Source organism: Cervus canadensis, chromosome 13, assembly GCF_019320065.1.
Source record: "Cervus canadensis isolate Bull #8, Minnesota chromosome 13, ASM1932006v1, whole genome shotgun sequence".
Lineage (NCBI taxonomy): Eukaryota > Metazoa > Chordata > Mammalia > Artiodactyla > Cervidae > Cervus > Cervus canadensis.
In genome coordinates, this window is record NC_057398.1 from 57,564,962 (window position 1) to 57,587,597 (window position 22,636).

The following is a 22,636-nucleotide window of genomic DNA, read 5'->3' on the forward strand; positions in this document are numbered from 1 at the left end:
AACTCTGACAAGCCTCTCAATCTCTGAGAAGCATTGAATGGCTTCAGATAATCTGCTAGAATTTATTGTGAGCCTCCTATGTTTCACATTGCTAAGTGTTTTTTTGGGTTTTTTTTTACATTTATTGTAAGTTCTTATTTTATTCTGAAAACAACCCTACGAGGTCCCCTCCCCACTTCTTTTGTTTTTCGACAGTGAAACTCAGCCTAATACATTTGAAGTTATTTTCCCAGTGTCACAAAACTGGAATTCTATTTGGTCTCTCTGACTTTAGAATCCAAGTTCTTAATCTCTAGCTGTTTGACTTCTTTATTAAGAATAAAGTTGTGCATCACATCAAAAATAAGATAACCCCATTTTTCTATGATAATATTGTCTAATTGGAATTAAGATGTAGGGTAGACAGTTTTAAGTGATCCCCTTTCGTTTGTTATGTTTTTACCTGATCTGTGATCTTTTAGTGTAACTCTCAATGAAAGTACCAATGTATATGTGCTTTGAATTGTGCTTGCTTTTTAAAAAATATTTTTTATGAAATCCTCAGTTGAAATAAATAGGTGACTTTGATTTCCCAAGTGTTTTATATTTTTCATTCCTTCATATTTGAAATACAGCCATTCCCCATAAAATCATTTTCAGTTAAAGTTTCAGGGCATTTTTTGGTTTATGTTTAAAAACATTTGTAGTTAAGAGATTTTGGAAATCAGAAATGTTCTGTAAAGGGAAAAAGTTTACAGCAGTTCTGATGACCCTCTTAGAATCTGGAATTAGTAGCTTTTCTAAGAATCATGAAGACGACCAGTGAATCTCAGATCTTATTCAAAATGCTATTTGTCTGTTATTTTTAAAACCATCTGCTTTCTCTCTCTTTTTTATTTTTTTGACCGCTTATACATCTTTTTATTATTTCTTTAAAAAAAAAATCACAAAATACTGCCAATTGACACAGAGGGCACATTTTTCATGCTGAATTTTAAATTGATCATTACTCCATGATTACACTCAAAGATGTTCCCAAAAGTCAGACTTTGTATGAATAGTGTTCTGTTTTAAAAATACTTTGCCTGTAGTAGTTCAGTGTAGTTTCTCTGTAAACTCTGTGATGTTGTCACTTTTCATTTAAAATCAAGTTTTTCACAACTATTTCTTAATGAACTTAATCAGATTAATTTCATTTAGTCACATCTGTTCATGATTGTTTCCCCTTTTGCACTCCATACAAATCATGAAATTAAGCTAATTATATACCATTATCAGCTGCAAAGAACAGGTTCTACAATTTTATACCTTTTAATTCCTGGCAGGAGATTAAGGCTTGTTTTTCCTTAACATGGAAAGAGTAGTAACTTAAATGGATTTTCCTACAGTTTTTGCCAAAGAATTAACCAGTGTATTATTTTCACATTTTTAAACTGGTTCTGAAACATAACACTTTATGTTCTTGTTGATGGAAATTCTTGTTATAATGTTAAAGTAACGTTTAAGTGAAAAGTTTTCTTTATAGATTATATAGATGATTTCCAGATAAAATGCAGGATCCTCAGTTAAATTTGAATTTTGGATAAGTAATTACTTTTCATTATAAGTATGCTCCATTTTGTATTTGGTCTTTCTCTGTGGCTCAGTGGTTAAAAGAATCTGCCTGCCAATCGAAACACAAGAGTTCGATCCCTGGGTCAGTAAGAGCCCCTGGAGGAGGGTCGGGCAACCCACTCCAGTATTCTTGCCTGGAGAATCCCATGGACAGAGGAGCCTGGAGAGCTACAGTCCGTGGAGTCACAAAGAGTCGGACACAACTGAGTGACTGAGCACATTTTGTATTTGGACATATATTAAAAATTTTATGCAACCACTGCACATTTATAGTAAAAATGAGTCATTTATCTGAACTTCTGGTTTAATTACCATCTCTTATTTTTTAAATCTGAATCTGACAGCTCTGTTCCTTGGGATGATGAGACTGAATCTTTGGTGGTTTCTTGTATTTGCGCAGGTGATGATGAGCAGAGCGACTGGTTCTACGAGAAGGAATCAGGGGGAGCGTGTGGCATCACCGGAGTCATTCCATGGTGGGAAAAGGAAGATCCTACTGATCTAGACAAAAACTTACCCGATCCCGTCTTTGAAAGTATCCTAACGGGTTCTTTCCCCCTTATGTCACATCCGGGAAGAAGAGGTCAGTAGCACTGCCCGACTGGTGGAGAAGAGGGGATCTGTAGTCAGTTAGGAATAGTCAGGATGGAGGAGATGCTAAATAGAAGTGAAAGACGAGACACAAGATGCTGGGAAGAAACGCGGTGACCAGTGATTCAGCTCCCGTACTTCTCCGCTTTTATTAGGAAGGTTGACTTGCTTTCTTGCTGGGCCCATGGTAAAAATGTTGAAATGATAGATAAATTGGGAGGAAAGAGAAACCCTGGATAATACTCTGATACTTAAGTAATTGATTGTCATGTGCTGGCTGCCTTAGAACCCTACTAGGCATTGCTTTGGATCTTTTAAGTGTGAATTTCACCTTTTCCTCACTACTGTTCAATATATTTCCCCCTCCAACTGACTCTGATTTCTGAATTGATAGGATCTTATTCTCCAGTAATCATAGACTCTGCTTCAACTGAGAACTTTGATTTTCCAGGTTTCCAAGCCAGACTGAGTCGCCTCCATGGAATGCCTTCCAAGAATATTAAAAAATCGGGAGGGACCCCACCTTCAATGGTAGGCATGCTTTCTTGTTTATTTGTCATGTTTGGAAATGTATCCATTTCTGTGGAATAAAAAGCCACATCCTCATCCTTTATTCATATTCTAATGTTATACTTAAAAATAATCCATTTTTTTGTAGGCTACAAACTGGACCAGTGAGATTCCCCTATAAACCAAATCTTCTAATGCTAATAAATTAGTTACGTTTTGAACATCTGGGGAATGACTTTCGAGGGAACCTGGCTCCTGTCCTCTTGCCCTGGAGGAATATCACTGAAGTGAGAGCCTCTTTGATGAAAGGATGGGGCTGTTTTTGCTGGAGGACTGGTATTCTTCCTTTAGTCAGAAGTGAACCTGATGGGCGAGGCTCTTAGGGATCTAGGTTGGCCCAGGGTGGGTAGAAACTACTGTAAATTTATATATTTTTCTCTTTTATGATTTTTTTTACATTGAAACCATATATGTATCACTTGCTTTGCCAAATTGCTCACAAAAGCTAGAGAATTAAAACTTTCCAGATTTCACATCAGTATTCCTTAATGTTTATATTGTGACTGGATAAGAACTCATTTTTACATATCTGACTGTTGTAATTTAAAAACATGATGCATTGACGTTTATGGTTCATTTTTAGAGAAATCGTACATAGCCAACATTATTTAAAATATTTGCATTTTACTCAGGGTATTTTAATAAGGGCTAAGATGAGTCATAGGTAAGGTTGATAATCTACTAGAGTTTGTATTTTGTTCAAGTTTGCTTTCTACTTGGATATTCTGCTCTGTATTGCAAACCCATTGTATTTTATAGTATAGTTTTTATTGTACTTGGAAAAATTCATCTTTAAACTAGTCACGGTGATACCTAGTCTGTGCTAGTGGAATCATTTACTCTTACCTTTTAAACTATCTCCTCTGTCTGATACCTGAAACCAGTTAAAATGATCATTTTGGCTTAGACCATGTTGAAATGGTATTGGTATTGCAAAATACTGGTATTGCAAAAAATACTGTATGACTGAATCATATTGTCATGTTTAAAAGTGAGACCTTGCTTACACATCCTTAGAATGGAAAATGTGTGTGTCAAAGATGCTTGCGCTCATTTTTACCAAGCAGAAGGGAAAATGTAACATTTCTATTGATGGTATAGACACTATACTACATTCAAACCATTTGAGTTCTTCAAAATGGTTATATTGCAATGATTACTATTTTTATTATTTTCAATAATTGATGAAAATTGTGATTCAATACATGTATTTTTATATTATTGTATAGATTCATTGTTAATTCAGCATTTAATGGCTAATTTAAATATGATCATTGGAAAAGAAACTTGAAGTTGACATTTTCTTTCCCTAAAGTTGTTACAGTCTGAAAGATTCCAGCAAATGTATCAAGCAGGAATGTGTGACATCTTTTAGATGACTTGTCTAAACCAGAGAGATTAAAAGTGATAAAGTGCGACTTTGAGTCTCTTTACCTTTGCATATTTAAAGCGATATTTTAAAGGTACAATAATGTGGTATTTGGTCATTGTAAGTAAGCGTTTTTGTGCTATGTCCTTTGGAGTGAAACTTCGTGATTTTTTTTTTTTTCTGAATTACACAAATGCTTTTATTTTATTTTGTATAATGACTGTCTTTTAGATCTGAATAAGTCACTTTAAAACCTTGGCCTATGAACTTTGCCTTACCAATCATGAATCTAGATGAATGCTCTCTAGTTCTTGGTTCAGTTTTACCTATTTTTATATTTGGTTCACTGCTTGCTTGAGCATAGCTGGGATTTGTAGCCCATTTTCTAGGCTTATTGCAATCTCACTGTGGTATTTTATAGAAGCTATTACAACTGATAGGCTAGCTTCATGGTATTGATGATACATGGCTTAACCATAGTAAAAGCTGCCTTTCCTCTCAATTGTAAAAAGGTGATTAAGTTTCACTTGATGGAGATATACTATATACGTGTGTTTATCATGAAACTAGTGCATTAGGCCATAAACTGTTTTCCTGGTCCATGTTTTTTGTATTCAAAATTTTACTGAAGACAATGAGCTCCTTCCACTTTTCTTTCTTTCAATTCTGAATTGTCCTTGTTTGGATTTTTAAGTACTGTAATCCTTTTTTTTTTTTTTCAATAAAGTATCTGACTTGGGCAAGAAAGGTAAGAGTTCCAATTTGTGCTGCTATTTTTAAATTCCCTTGCTAAGTTTTCTTTTGTTGTTGTTGCTTGTACTGTCCATATTATGTGTAACGATCTAGTGTTAAAAATCATAACCTTACAAAACAGTCATCTTTAAACAGTAGCCATAACATCCGGTAGTAAGAAGTGAAATTTGATTGCTTAGACTTTCACTTGGAAAGCCAGATTGCCTTACAGAGAAATGAGTTTCCTGAGCAAAGTTAGACACATGTAGCTGCAAACCCATTAAATGGAAATGGCAGCAAGGAGTTTCTTAAACAGATGGGTGATGACTACACAAATATAATGTTCTTTGAGAGAAATGACAGAAGGAGAATCTCCTACTGAAATATTAATGTAAACATTTTTGGAGAAAAACTCCCAATCAGATTCTCTTATTCACCATAGTAATGTTCTGTACACTTCCCTGAATTAGTGAAGGCTGAACCACTGCTCCTCAGGTAAACCGCAGGGTTGGGTTCCTGTGCACCTAGGTCATGACATCATGCAGTCGATACATAACCTTCTGTGTATGTTTGTGTTTTAAAGCACCTTACTTGGTATATATTGTTGATCTGTTAACATTGAACTCATGACCAACAGCCTTATGAGTCATACCTGAGCAAAGCTTATCTAATTCGTGTATTTTCTCCATAAGGCACATGACCGCCTTCTTGTGCTTGGAAACAGTAGACGGCACTGCAGCGGTATGTTTGGGGACCACTTAAGACAGGGAATCACCAAAAAAAGCACAGAAAGGTGGAAAATGTGCGACTAAGTAAACCGCAAAGAGGACACTTGTTGACAGTATTAGAGCTGAAACGAGAAAGCAGATTGTTGCCTCACTTGACCTCAGTGCGGAATGCACTTGTGCCTCAGATGATTCACATTTTTTCCACTGCTTTACTCATGCCTGTGAATGACCATGAAAGCACTGTGTAAGCGTTGACTTAGGGGTTACAAATAAATTTTAGTGAATATGCACATTTGCCTATGTAGGACCTATAGTTAATTAGGAGTGAGGATCGACTCTAGCTGGTTTTGTAGAAGAGCAGAGTGGTACTGCCTAATATAAAGTTTACAGACTTTGAAGTCAGATGTTGGTAAATTCCCACCCGGCTTCTTCTTTTCGCTTGTAATTACAATTTGAACCTCATTTCCTCTTTCTGTTAAAGAGAAACAATGATTACTTTGCAGAAGTGTTATCAGGATTAAATGAGATTATGTTCCCATAATGGGCCCAGCACCATCTCTGTTACAGAGTGTTTATGAAATAAATGATCATCACACTTATTAGATATATGAAACATAGAAGCTCATGATGTAGAGAACATTTGTATCATGGGTCCAAGTACAGAATTTTAGACTTTAAAACTTACCTGTTCATATTTTATATATAATATCCCTTCATATTTAATATTTAAAATGCTTTAGATTACAGCCTTTTTATGTTTCTTTTATACCTGATTCATATTTGAGCCAATCTTTGTCTTTAATGTGGTCTGTGTAGAATGATTTTGAATGAATTTTAGATTGACAGACACTGCATTAAATCTTAAAACTCAACTGCAAACTAAAAAGCTTGTTTTAAGCTTCTTTTCTCCATTCCCCTCTTCCTCCTACCACAATTATTAAGCTATTAATATTTATTTGTAGAAAGACCAATACTGGTCAGGAGATTTTGGTCCAGAGTTATCTGATTCTTAAAAGTAATTTTGTCCATGTGCATGAAGGGAGAATCCAAAGTCCTGAGAATTTAATGCTGAGAGGAATTAACTGTTGCTGTCTTCTGTTCAAATAGGGCACTAATTTATTGGAGCCTAGCTCTCCAGCCTTTTATATCCACCTCTTTTAGGAGAATTAAGCAAATAATAATTAATTCCAAGGAATACCCTGTGACTGTTATCCAAGAGATTCAGCTTGAATCTCTTGTATTTTCAGAATTTGTGCATCAAGTATAATTCAGAATAATAGTCTTGAGAATAATGATCCATCCCAGAATCAGTTTTGGGATACCACTGTACTTGCAAAGTAAATCTGATTAACCTGAGTTAAGCATAGCATTTAAGTTAGATAGCATGTGCTATCTCTAAGCATCGTAATTAATCAGTGTGTTATGCAGGTGAGAGATCTCTATCTTCTTTTTTTGAAAAGGGATGCTCTTTCTACAATGTTACATTTATCTAAATTAGCATTCAAATTGAGTAGTCTGTTGAAAGATCAGAAAATAAATGGCTCCATTTAAAATATAGTACCTGAAATCCAACATAAATATTACATAAACAATTGTACATAAGGATTCTATCTTAAGATTTTACAATTATTTCAGTCCATTTTTTGTATGGTTGTAAGAAAAAAAAGTGTGATGGTGGTGGTGGTTATTCTGTCAAAATGAATCTGATTTTACTGACTTTTTTATTTAATATACATTTATCAAGTTTAAATATTTGAAAAAATGTGAACGTCAGTCCTTTATCTAAATTGTTATGCTATACAAGTAAGCATACTGTTTGTAATCAACAATGTAGTAGCTTATATCTGTTCAGACACTTGAGTCACATTCATTCTGTAAGAGAAAAAGAATATTATATTTTTTCTTCATTTATGAAGTCATAGACGACAGGATTTCATGAGTGGCATATTGATAATGTTACTGTAATGATTTACTCTATATGTCTTACTCAACTGTTGTTTTATTGTTTCTTAGGATACTAGAGTAGGAATATTTAGTCTGATTTATAGGCTTTTATAACAGGAGGGCCATTTTAAATGGACTTGGTTTAAATAAGGGAACTACATAACCTTTTCTTTTAGCCTAGTCTGAAATTTTATGATAGAAACAGACCTAAAATGATATTGAAAAACATTCCCAGCATTTGTCCTCAACTGTAATTTGACCATGTGTTAGTTATTTTTTTCAATGGAGTTTGATAACTAAATGCTTAATTATAACCTATGAATTCATACTCATTTGTATCCTTAAAGAATTTTTGGATACCTTGCAGAATATAAAAAGGATATATGTTTAGAATTTTTATATTTTAAATATAAATTATATCATGTGTATTCTAATCTATCACTATGTATGATAATAATTTAGTTTTTATCTGATCTAGAAAATTTCACACTAGAAACTGATTTTTTTTCTTAGAATTTCTTTTAAGATAAAGTAGATTTTGTATCATAGAAAAGTGACTGCTTAATAGATGTGTAACCAATATTTTTTTTACAGAAGACTTTTTAACAGTGTCTCTTGTTTGAATTAAAATTCTCTATCTTTATGTGATTATTCACAACTTTATATTTCATGTCATGTAAATTTAATATCCATAATTGGTATTTGAAAATATAAATTTAACAATTTTTATTCTTTTCCATTAAAAATAGTATTCATATTAGTATTGATATTTACTTTTATTATATTACACTTTACTGGTGTGTATATATATATATATATACATAAATTCAAATAATACAGATATATAGTAATGCATTCATTCATCCAACAAATATTTGAATGCTTATTCTGTTCTCCATATTTAATCTTAAAATTCCTTTAGAAAAAATTGCATAAACATATATTTAGTCTTGGTATTTTACTGTTATCAAATGTGGCCACTTAATACATTTTTCCCCATATATTTGAAGTCCTTATGCTTCCTTCTCCAACAACTTATTACTAGAATTGCCTTGACTTCGTATATTGTTTTTTTGGTTTGTGATGCCTCAGAAGCCTGGAACTTGGCAAAGCAAATGTTAGCAGTGAATGCAAGCACTTAGTTAGGATGATGCTTACTATATGCCAGACATTTTTCCACATTCTATTTATTTAATTCATTTAATTCTAAGAAAATCCCTATAATAGGTTAATGTTTACGATTTACACATTTAACTTTTCCATTAGTAAGCCAGTTTATTCTTTTGTCATGTTACTAATAAATAAAAATAGATTATCTTCATAAAAAAATCTTCCTTTCTAACAAAATCCTGTTGGAAGTGTGAGTTAGTTTGAAATCCTTGCCCTATTCTGCGTTGTCTTGAATAGTGAGTGCAATCAAGGTGTATGCCATATAAAAGTAATAATTGACTAATCACCGTGGACCCACATGCTGTGTTCTGACCCTTCTCTGTGTTTCTCTGGTAGTTTATGATACATTCTTCTTGATCTTTTGCATCATCCATTTCAGGTCTACTTTCTTGCTCTGTTTCAGATTGTTTTCCCTACTTGCCTTCCAAGGTTCCGCAGTATCTCTCCAGCCATAAATAGTGTGCCTAGTAGCTCTCACATTTCTTCTTCAGTTCAACTGTGATAATATCCTTTCTGTCTCTCTTATTCCTCTCCTCCCTCTAATGGAGCTTGGCAAAATTCTGGGTAGACTTCACACAGGAGGAATGTCTGCAAGTATGAGTTGGATCTCACTCATTGGGGATGAAATTGGCAGACAGAGAAGTGTGGATGGGCAAGGCGTAAGTTTGAAACAGCATGGAATATTCAGGAAATTGAATCCAAAGTTGCTAAAGTACAAGATACACTTGTGTTGAGTATGTCATTGACAGGATTTGGTTAGCAACGTGGACAGGAGTTAGATCATTTCAGACTCTGTGTTCCATGGGAATGCGTGTGAACTGATATAATTTCTGAGGCGTTAAGGTAATCCGTTTTGTCCTGTTGCATGGGCAGTGGTGTAGAGTGTACACTGTCTGATTACAGGTTAAGACTGTATTAGGAGTCTAAAGCTGTCTGCCTGTTTTCCCAGTAGGTGGGATCCACAGTAGACTAAACCCTTTATTTTACCAGATTTGATATTCTAATTGACCTTTGGATAGTATCCATTCATTCAACAAACATTTATGGAGCCTCTACTATATGCAAGATACTCTTCTAAGCCTTGGGTTTACACTGGTGAACAAAGCAGACAAGATTCCCTGAAGCTTATATTTTAGTAAGTAAAAATAAACTTGATTGGGGAGGAGGATGAGTAAGTAAAAATGACTGTGAAGAAAAAGATCCCCTGGAGGAGCAAATGGCAACCTGCTCCAGTATTCTTGCCTGGGAAATCCTAGCAACAGAGGAGCCTGGTGGGCCACAGTCCATGGAGTTCCAAAGAGTTGGACATGACTTAGTGACTGAACAATAACAGTGTAATAGTGAACCACAGGATGTGCAGGTGATTAGAGAGAATATGATTCGCAGGCTGAAGTAAATGTTCAGTTCAGTTCAGTCACTCAGTCATGTCCGACTCTTTGCGACCCCATGGACTGCAGTACGCCAGGCTTCCCTGTCCATCACCAACTCCTGGAGCTTGCTCAAACTCATGTCCATTGAGTGAATGTACAGCCTTGATCAATTACTGCCTTTCTTCTCATTGCTTTCATTAACAATGTGGAAAAAAGAAACAGGGGATTCTCACACTTGTTCATTCAGGAAGTTTGGTTATGTCCTAGACATCTCTCCTGATTGAAGACCAGATTGACCACTGGTTTTAAATGTCACTGGAGGTGGGCCTGCAAGTAGCAACAGGATACTTTTATTTATAAAGTACAGTCTTAATTCTGATGCTTTTAAATATTTGTTTTGTTTTTTTACTTAAAAAACGTTTGCAAGTGTCAAATATTTATATAGCATTCTGGTTTTCTTGTTTAGAGTAAATCATAATGTTTGGAAATGTAATATTTTAATATTATATCATTCTGCTTTTATGGCTACTTGAATATTGGGCAGGGCAACCAGTCTTTTTATTGTATTTCTAAAGATCATGAAATGCCATGCTTTCTTCTTTTCATTTTCTTTACTTTGGTGCTTGCATACAGATTCAGTTTCACGTCATTCACGTTTATTAGTAAAGAAATGGCTTATCTTAAGATTTTTTTTTTTAGGAAATTATCTTGGACTTTTTCATGATTCTTCTTAAAAGTATTGGGTGAAAAACATTTGAGGTTTTTTAAAAATACTTCTTTTAAGATATTACTTAACATTTAAAGTTTTTTCCTCTCTTTTGTATCCTAAAAAACCTTTGCAATATGTTGTAAAATGTTCTTTTTAGAAATTAAAACTGCTGATTGGTAACTGTTGGACTCCATAAATGAAGATTGAAGACCCATTTCCTTGTTGCTCCTTTTTTTTTTTTTTTTTGTAGTGTATGGCATGATTTTTATTGAGAAAAATCTTGAACTAAGATATGTGCATAGGTAATATAAATGTACAGTTTACAGAATAACCAAAAAACAAATCTTATTCTCAACACCTACCTTCAGAAACAGAACTTTCTAATTCCTCTGTGTATCTCAAACTTCTAATATTAAAGATTTCCACTTGCATGTGTATTCCTAAACAATATGTCAGCTTTTCCTGTTTTAGTTCTTTATGTAAGTTGTATCACATTGATGGTCCTTTTGTGAGATATATATTTTATTGAAGAATAGTTGATTTACAGTATTAGTTTCATGTGTATAGGAAAGCAATTCAATCATATGTGTATGTTTTTAAAGGTTATTTTCCATTATAGGTTATTACAAGATACTTAATGTAGTTTCCTGTGCTATATAGTAAATCCTTGTTTCTTATCTATTTTATGTATGGTAGTTTGTATCTGTTAATTCTGTACTCTCAATTTATCTCCACCACCTCCCTTTTCCCTTTAGTAAACCATAAATTTGTTTTCTGTGTGTTTTTATATAGAGATTTGTGTGCATTATTTTTTACATGCCATCCCTTGTTGCTCTTTAAAATTGTGACATTGTCAGAGTTTTCAATTTTTTCTTGCTTTCCTTTTTTTTGAATCAAAATCAGGGAAACAGAAATGCTGCAAACACTTCACTTTCTTCAAAGCTTCTACTCTGGTTTTCTGCCTTTTATGTTGCTGATAGAATTATTTTGATGGTCTATAAAACTCAGTTTTCTAATTTGCCTTCAGATATGTCAGGTATCTAATAGCAGAAAAGTTCAAAATCAATGATGGGTAGAACACTTCCAAATAATATTTAACAAGTGCCTTCTATATTGAAGTCACCTGCAAATCCTCCATCTGAAGGTCAATTTGAACAACTGAGAATTCACTAAGAAGTCTTAAAAATAAAAGGGGTCCCTATGCTATAGTTAGCCAATGATAACCAGATATTTTTTACATGTCATCCAGTCTCGTTTGGATTCTGACAAACAAGAGATACATGCCAACAGGTATATATACTTTAAGCCAATAAAACTTGTAAAATTTTTGTTGTTGTTAAATCACAAGTGTCCAAAACATTTACCAGTACCTTAATAGAGGAATAAACTAAAAGTTTAATGATGTCTTTGTGTACCAAGAAGTGATGACTTATGCCACTCACAGTATAGCATCTTCCTTTTAGAACTTCATATTTAAACCTGATCTTTGTTTATAACAGTTCACCATCATAGTAATATTCAATGGCGTGTACTTGGCCTTTTTGAAGTCTTTCAGATTTGTATAGATATTGAAGTATGTAGTATAGATTTTAAACTGTATAGATCCCTGGGTTGGGAAGATCCCCTGGAGGAGGGCATGGCAGCCCACTCCAGTATTCTTCCTGGAGAATCCCCATGGACAGAGGTGCCTGGCAGGTTGCAGTCCATGGGGTTGCAAAGGGTCACACACAACACGGTAACTAAGCCCAGCACACAGCAGCAGTCTAGAAATGTTTCTTTTAAACCTACATAATCCCCAAAATAAAATTGTTACTTAGATTTTATGTCATCCCTTTTAATTTATATGTATCTTTGATAGATTCCTCTAACTTTTTGATCCACAAGAATGTTTTAAAGAAGTATTTCATTTATTGGATGAAAAAGTAAGTGTATGTTACCTCTGACTCAGAAACTTGATGTCTTGCTTAATTGTGTTTTCAGCCATAGACTTCTTGGTTCAGTTCTATGTACATGTAGTGAAGGCATGTGGTATCTTCACTGTGGGAAATAAGATATGTCTTTGTCCCCTAGTAGCTTGTAGTTTGGTTAGTGAAAATTAATTGGGACAGGGAGAGAGAGAGAGGAGAGACCTATTTGCTAAGGGATGCACTGATCCTGTTATTTTTCATTCTTCAGTTGCACTGATCCTAAGTTGTTTTTCATTGATAAGTTAATATTTTAGTTTTATGTGTTGTTTTCCTCCACTCTTTCCACATCTAGACATGTCAGTGTCTCACTCCTTTCCTTATCTATATTTTTAGCCCTTTCTTCCCAGTTTTCACCTAGTCAGTGCCCTATCATAGTTACTCATAACCTTACATTTTGATAGTACCTTAGTCTCCTTGCTGGTCTTTCTTCCAGTTTTCCTCCCTCTAATCCGTATGACATGTGACTCCATGTAAACATTTTTAAAACATGGTTATACCCTAGCCAAAAAAATAGTTTTTACCCCCTTTATCATCAAAGTCAGGTTTGTTCCTTCTGACTTTCCCTGCTCACCAATGACCTATAGATAACACTTCACTCTTTTCCAGATGGTACTAGGTCATAGCATCCCTACCTCTCCCTCAGCCTGCCCTCACTCAGCCGTGTTCATTCTTTCTATACTTTTGCTCACAATAGTGCACCCATCTTCTTACTGTTAGATTCATGTGTTCTGCAAGGAATAATTCAGGCTCGATACCTTTTCTTCAAAACCTTCTCCAACTCATCACACTTCAAAGATCACTCCATCTTCTGAAACGCCATTCTTTCATTCATTCATGGGTGACCTTCCTATTTTACACTGTTACTCATCTTCATGGGGCTTCCCTGGCGACTCACTGGTAAAGAATCTGCCTGCCAATGTAGGAGATGCAGGAGACACAGACTGTATTCTTGCCTGGAAAATTCCGTGGCTACAGCTGGTGAGGTTGAGGTCAGGCATGATTTTGCAACTAAATAACTCATCTATGTTTGCATTATATCCCCAAGCACACAGCACCCCAGCGACAGGAGTCCAGCTCCTAGCCCATAGTATATGCTTAATAATATTTTAAATGTTGATAAGGATCTACTGGGTATTACCTTATACTTTTTAGGGACTTTTCCACCACTACAACCTTTTGTCCAATTGCTAGTACAACCTTAAGTGACATCTTTTCCTACCAATGTTAGTATCTAAGTTCCTCTTTTTTTTTTTTTTAAATATTGGCCATGCTGCACAGTTTGAGATCTTAGTTCCCAGACTGGGGATTGAATTCAGGCCCTTGGCAGTGAAAGCGCCATGCCCTAACCACTGGACCTCCAGGGAACTCCTTCTTCACTGTTTTTAATTTGTCCTTTTATGTACTTCGTGATGTGATGCAGGTAAGATTCCATCTGAGAGGGCACTAAAAAGCTGCTTGGCTGCCCCGTGTGCAGATGCTCATACTTAAATGTTGTTGTCCGTAGTGATTTCCTTTTCATGTGCTGTGCTCAGTCATTCAGTCATATCTGATTCTTTCCAGCCCTTGGACTGTAGCCCCCCAAGCTTCTCTGTCCCTGGAATTGTCCAAGCAAGAATACTGGAGTGGGTTGCCATTTCCTTCTCCAGGCGATCCTCCTGACACAGGGTTCAAACCTGTGTCCCTTGCCTATCCTGCATTGCAGGCAGATTCTTTACCACTGCGCCACCTGTGAAGCCCAATCATCTCCTAATAAGTTATCTCCTGTCTCAAGCAGGGTAGGATGTCGGGGGCTGGGGAATGGGGTGGTCTCATGTTTGACTCCACTCACCAGCATTCTGATTGCAAAGCAGAGGACCGGGCACTCTGTCTGCAGACTTTCACTGAATTCTCTTCATTCTATTAAAGATATGTCAGAAGGAAATGGCAGCCCACTCCAGTGTTCTTGCCTGGAGAATCCCAGGGACAGAGGAGCCTGGTGGACTGCTGTCTATGGGGTCGCACACAGCCGAACACGACGGAAGCGACTTAGCAGCAGCAGTGGCCCTTTCTAGTTTCAGATTATCTTACCCTACATTTTATGCTTCAATTGGGATATAAGGAAGGGGTGATAATGTTCTGTGACTGACTGGCCAAGGATTGGGACCAAGAATCAACTTTAAAAAATAGGCTTTTGAGCAATTCCCTATTTAAGAGGTATCTGGAGCCTCCAGTTTCTGAAACTTTGTGGAACCTGTTGCTTCAGTCCATTTACTTTTTATTGCCACCCTCCCCCTACCCCATTGCTGGAGAATGTTGAGTGGCCAGCCACACATTTGTTGTTTTCTTCTTCTGTGATTTTGTGAACATAGATTGCTTGGTGGTATCTTCTTTCCTGTTTCCTTTGTCCTTGTGAAGTTACACTTTTTTATTCCTTACTGTAGTTTTAGTGGGGCTTTGAAAGGGAGCTGAAATGTATGATTAGTGGGTGGGTTACGTTTATTGGTAAATGCTACCTAGTATTTTCTTTTTACTTTCTTTTTTTTTTTTTTAAGTCATAGATTCACAGGTTTTAAGAGACAAATATGACAAGTGCCCTATATCCAATTCTTCCCATACCCATCTATACAAATACAGCATCAGTTAATCTGCACTGTGGTTTTTAAACTTTAAAGAAAGTCTAACAGATTATAAATTATACCTATTTTTATTCTTTTGTTTGGCTGCATAATGTTTCATTTCAGTATATTAATAATTCTGCTTTTATTTTATGTAACTAATATGAAAGGACAGAGATATTTGATTACTGTTAATTATATTAGCTAGCATTTATTGAGTTTTTATTTGCCAGGTGGTATTCTAATCTATGTATGTTAATTTATTTAATGTTCAAAAAAAAGCCTATTGAGATAAATATTATTCTCCTCTCCACTTTATAAGCCAAGAACAGGGGCAAATGGCTTAAATGACTTATTCAGGGTCACCGCTTGTAATTGTTATTATCAGAATTTAAACTCTAGCCCTGTGACCCACTCCCCAAAGACTTAGCCATCAAGCTATATCTCTTCCCCTTCAAGGGTAAAAATATTTCCAATTAATTTTTAATTTGTAAAAAATTGACAGGCCTAATGGCCCACTGAAATACTACACCTTAGTTATATATAGTTTGGTCAATCTAGTGAATATATTGGGTACATAATTATTCTGTGTTTGGTTGATCAAGTTAAATCTACTGAATTGGATATATGTTGTATTTTTCAGTGTAATAATTTTCATCATGTAGCTATGCTGTCCATGTCTCTTATCAACTCTTCTGTTTTTTTCTCACAAGTGTTTTTCTCTCCTTTCCTTTGGTACCTGTTGATTTAACTTACTAGGTCCTTGCTGACATTTACGTCTTTTCTTTCTCATCATCAGTTAGGTTCTTCATATCCAAAAAGGTGAGTGACAGCAATAAATATTTAAATAGAATGGAATATTTTGTAAAGAGCATCTTTACAAACCCCAGCATCCTGTGATTTAAGTATTACTGTAATTTCATTTTGTGGACTCAAGTGATTTTCAAAGAATTAACTTCATCATAAAGGATCAGATCCAGGTCTTCTGAACTCTGATCTTCTTACACATGAAAATTATCAGAAGTCACACTCTTTTCTGTATTTTTAGCTGGACCTATAGTGATTTAGCTTTTTTTGAATGTTAGCTTTTGATACCATGAGACTTGACACTTAAATTTCTTGTCAACTTGAAAAGGTGATCTATTTCAAAATTTGATTGGGCTTCCCTGGTGGCTCAGCTGGTACAAAATCCGTCTGTAATACAGGAAACTTGGGTTCGATCCCTGGGTTGAGAAGATCCCCTGGGGAAAGGAACGGCTACCCACTCCAGTATTCTGGCCTGTATAGAATTCTGTACATTCCATGGGATCGCAAAGAGTCAGACACTGCTGAGAGACTTTCACTCACTCACTCACTTATTTTGAGGAAAGATTTATGAGTTTTTATTGTTAATTCTTAAGTTGCTGCAAATTATGTTGAAGGAAATAATTCATGCAATGAATTTGGCATTAGCTTTCTTCATATTTATTAGCATCACAACTTTCCCCTAATCCTCCTTCCTCAGTTAGGATCTTAAAGTACTAGTACCGGTCTAATATAGTCTTTGGAATTGTCTGTTTATAGGAAAAACCAATTAATCTGACTCCTTGATTGAACATCTTGTTTCTTCAGTAAGTTGTTTCATGTATATTACGGTTTCTTCAGCAAATTGTACATATATGTTACTAACACATTTTAAACACATAATTATATATATTGATCATATGGTTGTTCTTGAAATGCCTTTACTTTCCATTGTAATGTTACTTAGAGGTGCTGGCTGTCTAGCTGACTGGATGAATTTCCCTTCCTCCTGTTTTTCTCACTGTGTAATTCCAAGCTTCACAGTCTGGCACTGTGAAACCAAGGGCAAGGCAGACACTTTATATATGAAAAAAGGGCCTTTACAAACACATACATACATACACACACATTTTCTTTTTAGATTATATTATTTCTGGTAGGTGGTTCTTGATTTCATTTAGATACTTTGAGGACATACACTTATTTTCATAACAGTCATCATAAACTTAAAAGTGAATTAAGATATGAATATGCATGAAGAAATTAGATGTTCTAACCATGAATATATGGCATCAGTGTGTCTGGAGTGAATTACAGACTTTACTCATTTCTGGACCATTTGTTTTATATATAGATTAAATATAGATAATTACTCGTTTGACAGGTTACTTTATTACTTTGATGTATCTCAGAGTACCACGTGCAGTTATAGTGTGACTATTGTAATAATTTGGATTCACTAATAACCAAATGAACATTTCATTAAATTAAAACTTTAAAAGTGGAATTTGATTTTGTTTAAAGTCAGTTTTACTTCCAGTAGTTACTTTGATTTCATAGCAGAATTATACTTTTTAATTGAAATTTTTAATTCTTCTTAAGCTCACATGGTAAATGTAAAAGTGTTTTGTTACTATTCTAAATTATAGTTAGAAACTTCTGTAGGTTAATCATTTCATTTTCATCTTGTGCCTCACTTGTATGAGAAAAAGATTGTGAATTCAGTTTAATTTGTTGGGGGCAAATGTGTACCAGATAATGTACTAAACTTAAAATTTATTTTTGCATTTATAGAGCACTTAGCCAAATACCTAGCACTCTAGATGTTTAATAATTGTTTTCCTGTATAACTCTAATACTTTGTCTCTCAATAGTCTGTGGTTTAGATGTGTATTAAATGGTTAAACTGCTTAGAAATAATTTGCACACACATTAAGATTCATTACCCAAGGGAGTAAAATTAAAACATTCTAATCAAGTATCATGTTTTAAGCCGTATTTTTTTTTTGTTTTACTTTATTTTGTTTTTTTGTTAGGGGACTTGTGTTGCTAGTTCAAAGTGATCTTTATCTGCTCTTTTTGGTTCACACAGTTCTTTAGAAAAGCAGATCTATTGTGGCTATGTAATGCATTTTATTTAATTTTATAGTTTTTATGGTATCGTATATTAGAGATTGCCAAAAATATAGAAAAATTTTAGAGAACATTTTTGGATTTGATGGATTACCACTCTTGAAAGGGAAACAAAACACTAAATATTTCTAATCCCGCATTATTTACCGCATGGGTGGTTAAATGCTACTTTAAGCCTCATAAAATTAAAAGGGAGAAACCTGCCAACTGTAGCAGGAATTGGATTTAGGAAGAGTGGTACAGAGCCAAAATATTGCTACAGAATTAAATGTCAAAAATCTTCTTTAATAGTAGATATATAGTTCACAGTGCCTGGTTATGATTAATACATTTAATCTAAATCACTGAAAGTTGCACTCTCCTTTTCCATAAAATACAATAGGACACAAATCAGTTTTACTGTAGATGGATAACAATTGGAAAATAATGCATCTTCCCGCCCAATAAATTGTCAGTTATACCTTTTAACTAAAATCAATTCATCTTTCCAAAATTTATTGCAATTTCTAATAATAAATCTCCTCAAATGTTTATTCATTTGGTTTTTGATACATTTGTGCCACTTTTGCTATGGTCTAATGTTTTCTCTTTTGATTCATTGTAAATTAGAAAATCTATTTTGAGTCAGTTTTCTAGTTAAGAAGTTAAAATCTATAACCTAGTACCTTTTTCACTCTCCACTGTACATTTTAATACCCTTGAACTTGAACTGAAATGCAATCCAGTAATTCTTTTCAGAAAGAGATTAAAAGACTTTTCAGTCTTAACTTCTTGAGGAAGGGCCAGATTCATAAAAGAAGCACTTTGGCGATTATTAGATGATTGTTGTTATAGATCCATTTTTTGAATCAAAATGTGGGGAGAAAGACACAGAGTAACAGCATGATTCCATGTAAGTATCTGGTACAAAGAAGAGGGAATACTCGTTTGGATTAGGGTCATATTGGGAGCCTCCTTTTATTTTCCATTCATAGCAGTAACCCAAAAGGGAACACAGCAATCAGCTATATTCTGTGTATCTGACACAGAGGTCTTCCCTTCATTAATCTCCAGATTTATTTTCTAAATCTCTATGTATACATTTTCAGATTGTTCTTTTTTAATGTATCCTAAGTGTGAAATCAGATTGGTTTTTCACATGGTATTTTAGAATGTAGTTCTTGTTTTTTAATTTAGTGCATGATGCATGAGCATTTCCCATTCTTTATACTCCTCATATTATCATTAGACTTAAAATAAATGTTCAGATACTAGATGGTGAACACTGATTTTGTCATTTTAATTGTGTACCTCTCTTTGTTTATTTCACAGTGAAGTCAGATTGGTACCCCCCCCTTTCTTTTCCACCTGTACCTTTACTGTGCTATTACATAAAATTTAAAAACGAAAATGAGAATCAGTTTTCCTTCCCACAAATCTACCAAAATGTGCTTGCAGTCAGCATGTTCTGAGGCTTGGTGTTAAGTTGACACTTTTTATATCAGTTAAAATTCTAGAATATATTTTTGAAGGTGACACTATTAGGAATGAGTGTTACATTAATTTGAATCAAACCTGTAACTCACTGGCAAATTTGTATCATCACTAATATATAAGATGTCATATGATTAATTTAGCAGGTAAAAAAATGTAATTTGTTTTAGCCAGAGTAGCTGAAATAGCATTCATTAATTGAGCTAACTGGTAAAGAAAACAGATGCTTTCTAAGGCAAAGATCAGACATGAATTACAGGTTTTCTTCATCTAAAAGTAGTGCTACTTGTTTTTTTTAATCTGTGAACTTATTAATTTTTTGATATATGGATTCTTTAATATAAAGTGTGTTAGTCATTGGTACTTACCAAATTAATTTCTATGTTAACAAATTAGAGGTTTTAATAAATTTAGCTAGCTGTGAAAACCTTAAAAGTAATCTCTGACTTATGTGTACCTTCTATTTTGATTTTCACATCACATTAGATATGAAAGTAAATCAAATAATGCTCTTTTACATAAAAAAAGATCAGCTGAAACACTTATGCTTTTCTTTTAAATACCAATAATAGATTTTAGTGGTATTCCTCTGGTGGTTTTATAAACATTGGCTAATAATACAGAGTCAATTTATTGCTTAAGTGATAATCGTTTTTTTCTATTACTCTCATTAATGAAGATTTTAACAGTAATGTAAGATCACAGTTGTCACCTTTGCGTGGTAGCATTCAGTTTTGCAAAGGGTAACAGCATTTTTTTTCAGAAAAGGAAGTTAAGATTCTGAAGAGATAAGTAACTGACTTAACTGATAAGCAGAGCAGGGTCAATAGTCTGATTCTTGGTCTAGAATCCTTTTCTGTTTTCCCCACCTGCCTCTCCATAGCCTTTCTAGTTGAATGTGAATTCATCCTGGAGACTGAAATTTTTAACATTTTGAACCATAGTTTTTGGAATTGCCAGGTAAACTTTACCATTTTCAAGCAAAATGTATGTTTTAAAAGAGGTCAATTAGTAATTATTTTTCTCCAATTCTCTAGTTCAGTGTCTTTGACCGTTGTTGATGTATCCTCACTAGCCTTCTTATTTAGTCTTTCCTTCTCCACTTACTTTCTTGCCATCATCAACTTTCCTCAAATTCTAACGTGATCTTTGTGCCCCATTTGACTTCTAACATTAAACCTACTAGTGTACCAAAAGCATGTAAATTCCTTTTCTTCTTGTTCTAGGTCTTTGCCGTTTAGGACTTCCGCTGTCTTCCCATCTTCACATCCTAACTCCCCTGCATTTGATGTATTCTAAATAAGTCTTGAACTTTCCATCATCTATCAGTTGGCTCCTGCTGTTTTTACCATTTGAAATATCACCCTTTTCATGTCAGTCTGGGGAAATCTTGCCCATTCATCAAAGTACATTTTCATTAAAATCTTACCTGTAAACTTCCCTGCCAGGAGGCATCTCTCCTCTCATTCAGAGTCTCCACTGCCATCACTTTGTCTGTCGGAGCACCACGTGTTAGCCCCTTCTGATACAGTGCAAGCCAAAAGCACAGAACCAGAAATCAGAATAGCCTCTCTCAGATTTACTGGCTATATGACCTTGGAGAAAACACTTTTGAGTTTCAGTTTCCTCATCCCTAAATAGGGGTAATAAAAGGTAACATGAAATAAGTTACCTTATTTCATGAAAGTTACTTCACAAGTCATAGGACTTTGTGAGCTGTAAAGACGCTACTATTACACGTTAACTTCAGGAATCCAAATTCAAATTCCTTCAGGGGCCAGGCAGATAATATAGACACATATGTGGGAAGTAACTTGGTGTTGGGGAGACAGCTGCATACTAACTAAAGATATTCAGATTCAAAACATTTTAAGATTTGATAGCCAACAAAGGAAATAAACCAAAACACCGCACATGATACTGACCATGGGAGTAAAAGGGAATAAGGGACTAAAACACTTACCATTTATTCTTGTCTCTTTGATGGCATGCCCAAATCTTGAATTGAAAAAAATATAGTTCATACAAATGAATACCACTTATTTTGACTATACTTAAATGTATATTTAAAGGTAGCGTTCTATAGTGGCATGGTAGAGCTCTGTTTGACTCGCACTGTTACACAGTCTTAGGCAAAGTTACTCTGATCACTTACTTCCCTCCCTCTTTTACTTACTTCCCTTTATGTGACCTTTTCCCTTTCCTTTATAGCATCTAACTTAATCTGAAAATTTATTTCTTTTTTTTCTTGTCTGCTATCTCCAACTGCTAGAATTTATGCTTCTAGGGTCTGGGACTCTTGTCTGTCTTGTTGGCCTCTCTCTTTTGTATCTAGAACAGGGTTTGACACATTGTAGGAACTCGGTATATTAGTGAGACTACTGAAGGAATGAACGTGGGTTTCGTGTGAGGATCAACATACATTTGTTTGTAGGTATCCCTTTTGCAGAAACTTAGGTCATCCAATTCTAAGTCTAGTACTTTAGGTCAGCAAACCAAAGATGAAGAGTTGTAAAAATGCCTGACTGTTTAAAAAATATTGAGTTCTCAGCTGTATGTTAAATTTAAGGTATGTGGGTAATGTTGGGACTTCTGACAATACAAAGACCATAAAACTAATTTTGATCATACTTCTTCAAGCCAAAACATTCTCTTCCTCTCCAATTTTTTTAGTTTTATAAATGATTGAACTAGATATTAATATTCACATATAATTTATTTAGATTTTAAAAGTCTACCAGATTCTTAGCATTTCTTCTTACATAGTCTTAGATTTTCCTTGCAAGATCCTTTTCTTCAATATGTTCTTAGAAGGTATCCTAGTGCCTATAACTGGTAAATTTGCTGTTTTAAATCTGCAACTGGATTCATTTCACTTTTCTTTATGAACAGTAGTTTTTCTGCATATAG

At 34.6% G+C, this 22,636-nt stretch overlaps 1 protein-coding gene across 2 annotated transcripts in view; it reads left to right on the forward strand.

Annotated features, from left to right (window-relative positions):
• The window catches only part of GPATCH2 (G-patch domain containing 2), a 191,390-nt gene that overhangs the window by 21,364 nt on the left and 147,390 nt on the right, over window positions 1-22,636 (forward strand). Inside the window, exons 4-6 of one of the 2 annotated variants that reach the window (XM_043486166.1) lie at window positions 1,994-2,176; window positions 2,636-2,715; window positions 2,843-4,875. In XM_043486166.1, the coding sequence (XP_043342101.1) occupies window positions 1,994-2,176; window positions 2,636-2,715; window positions 2,843-2,875 (296 nt within the window). In that variant the 3' untranslated portion in view covers window positions 2,876-4,875. Of the gene's footprint in view, window positions 1-1,993; window positions 2,177-2,635; window positions 2,716-2,842; window positions 4,876-22,636 lie in introns of those variants that run through there. The other variant, XM_043486165.1, reaches the window with a different exon arrangement.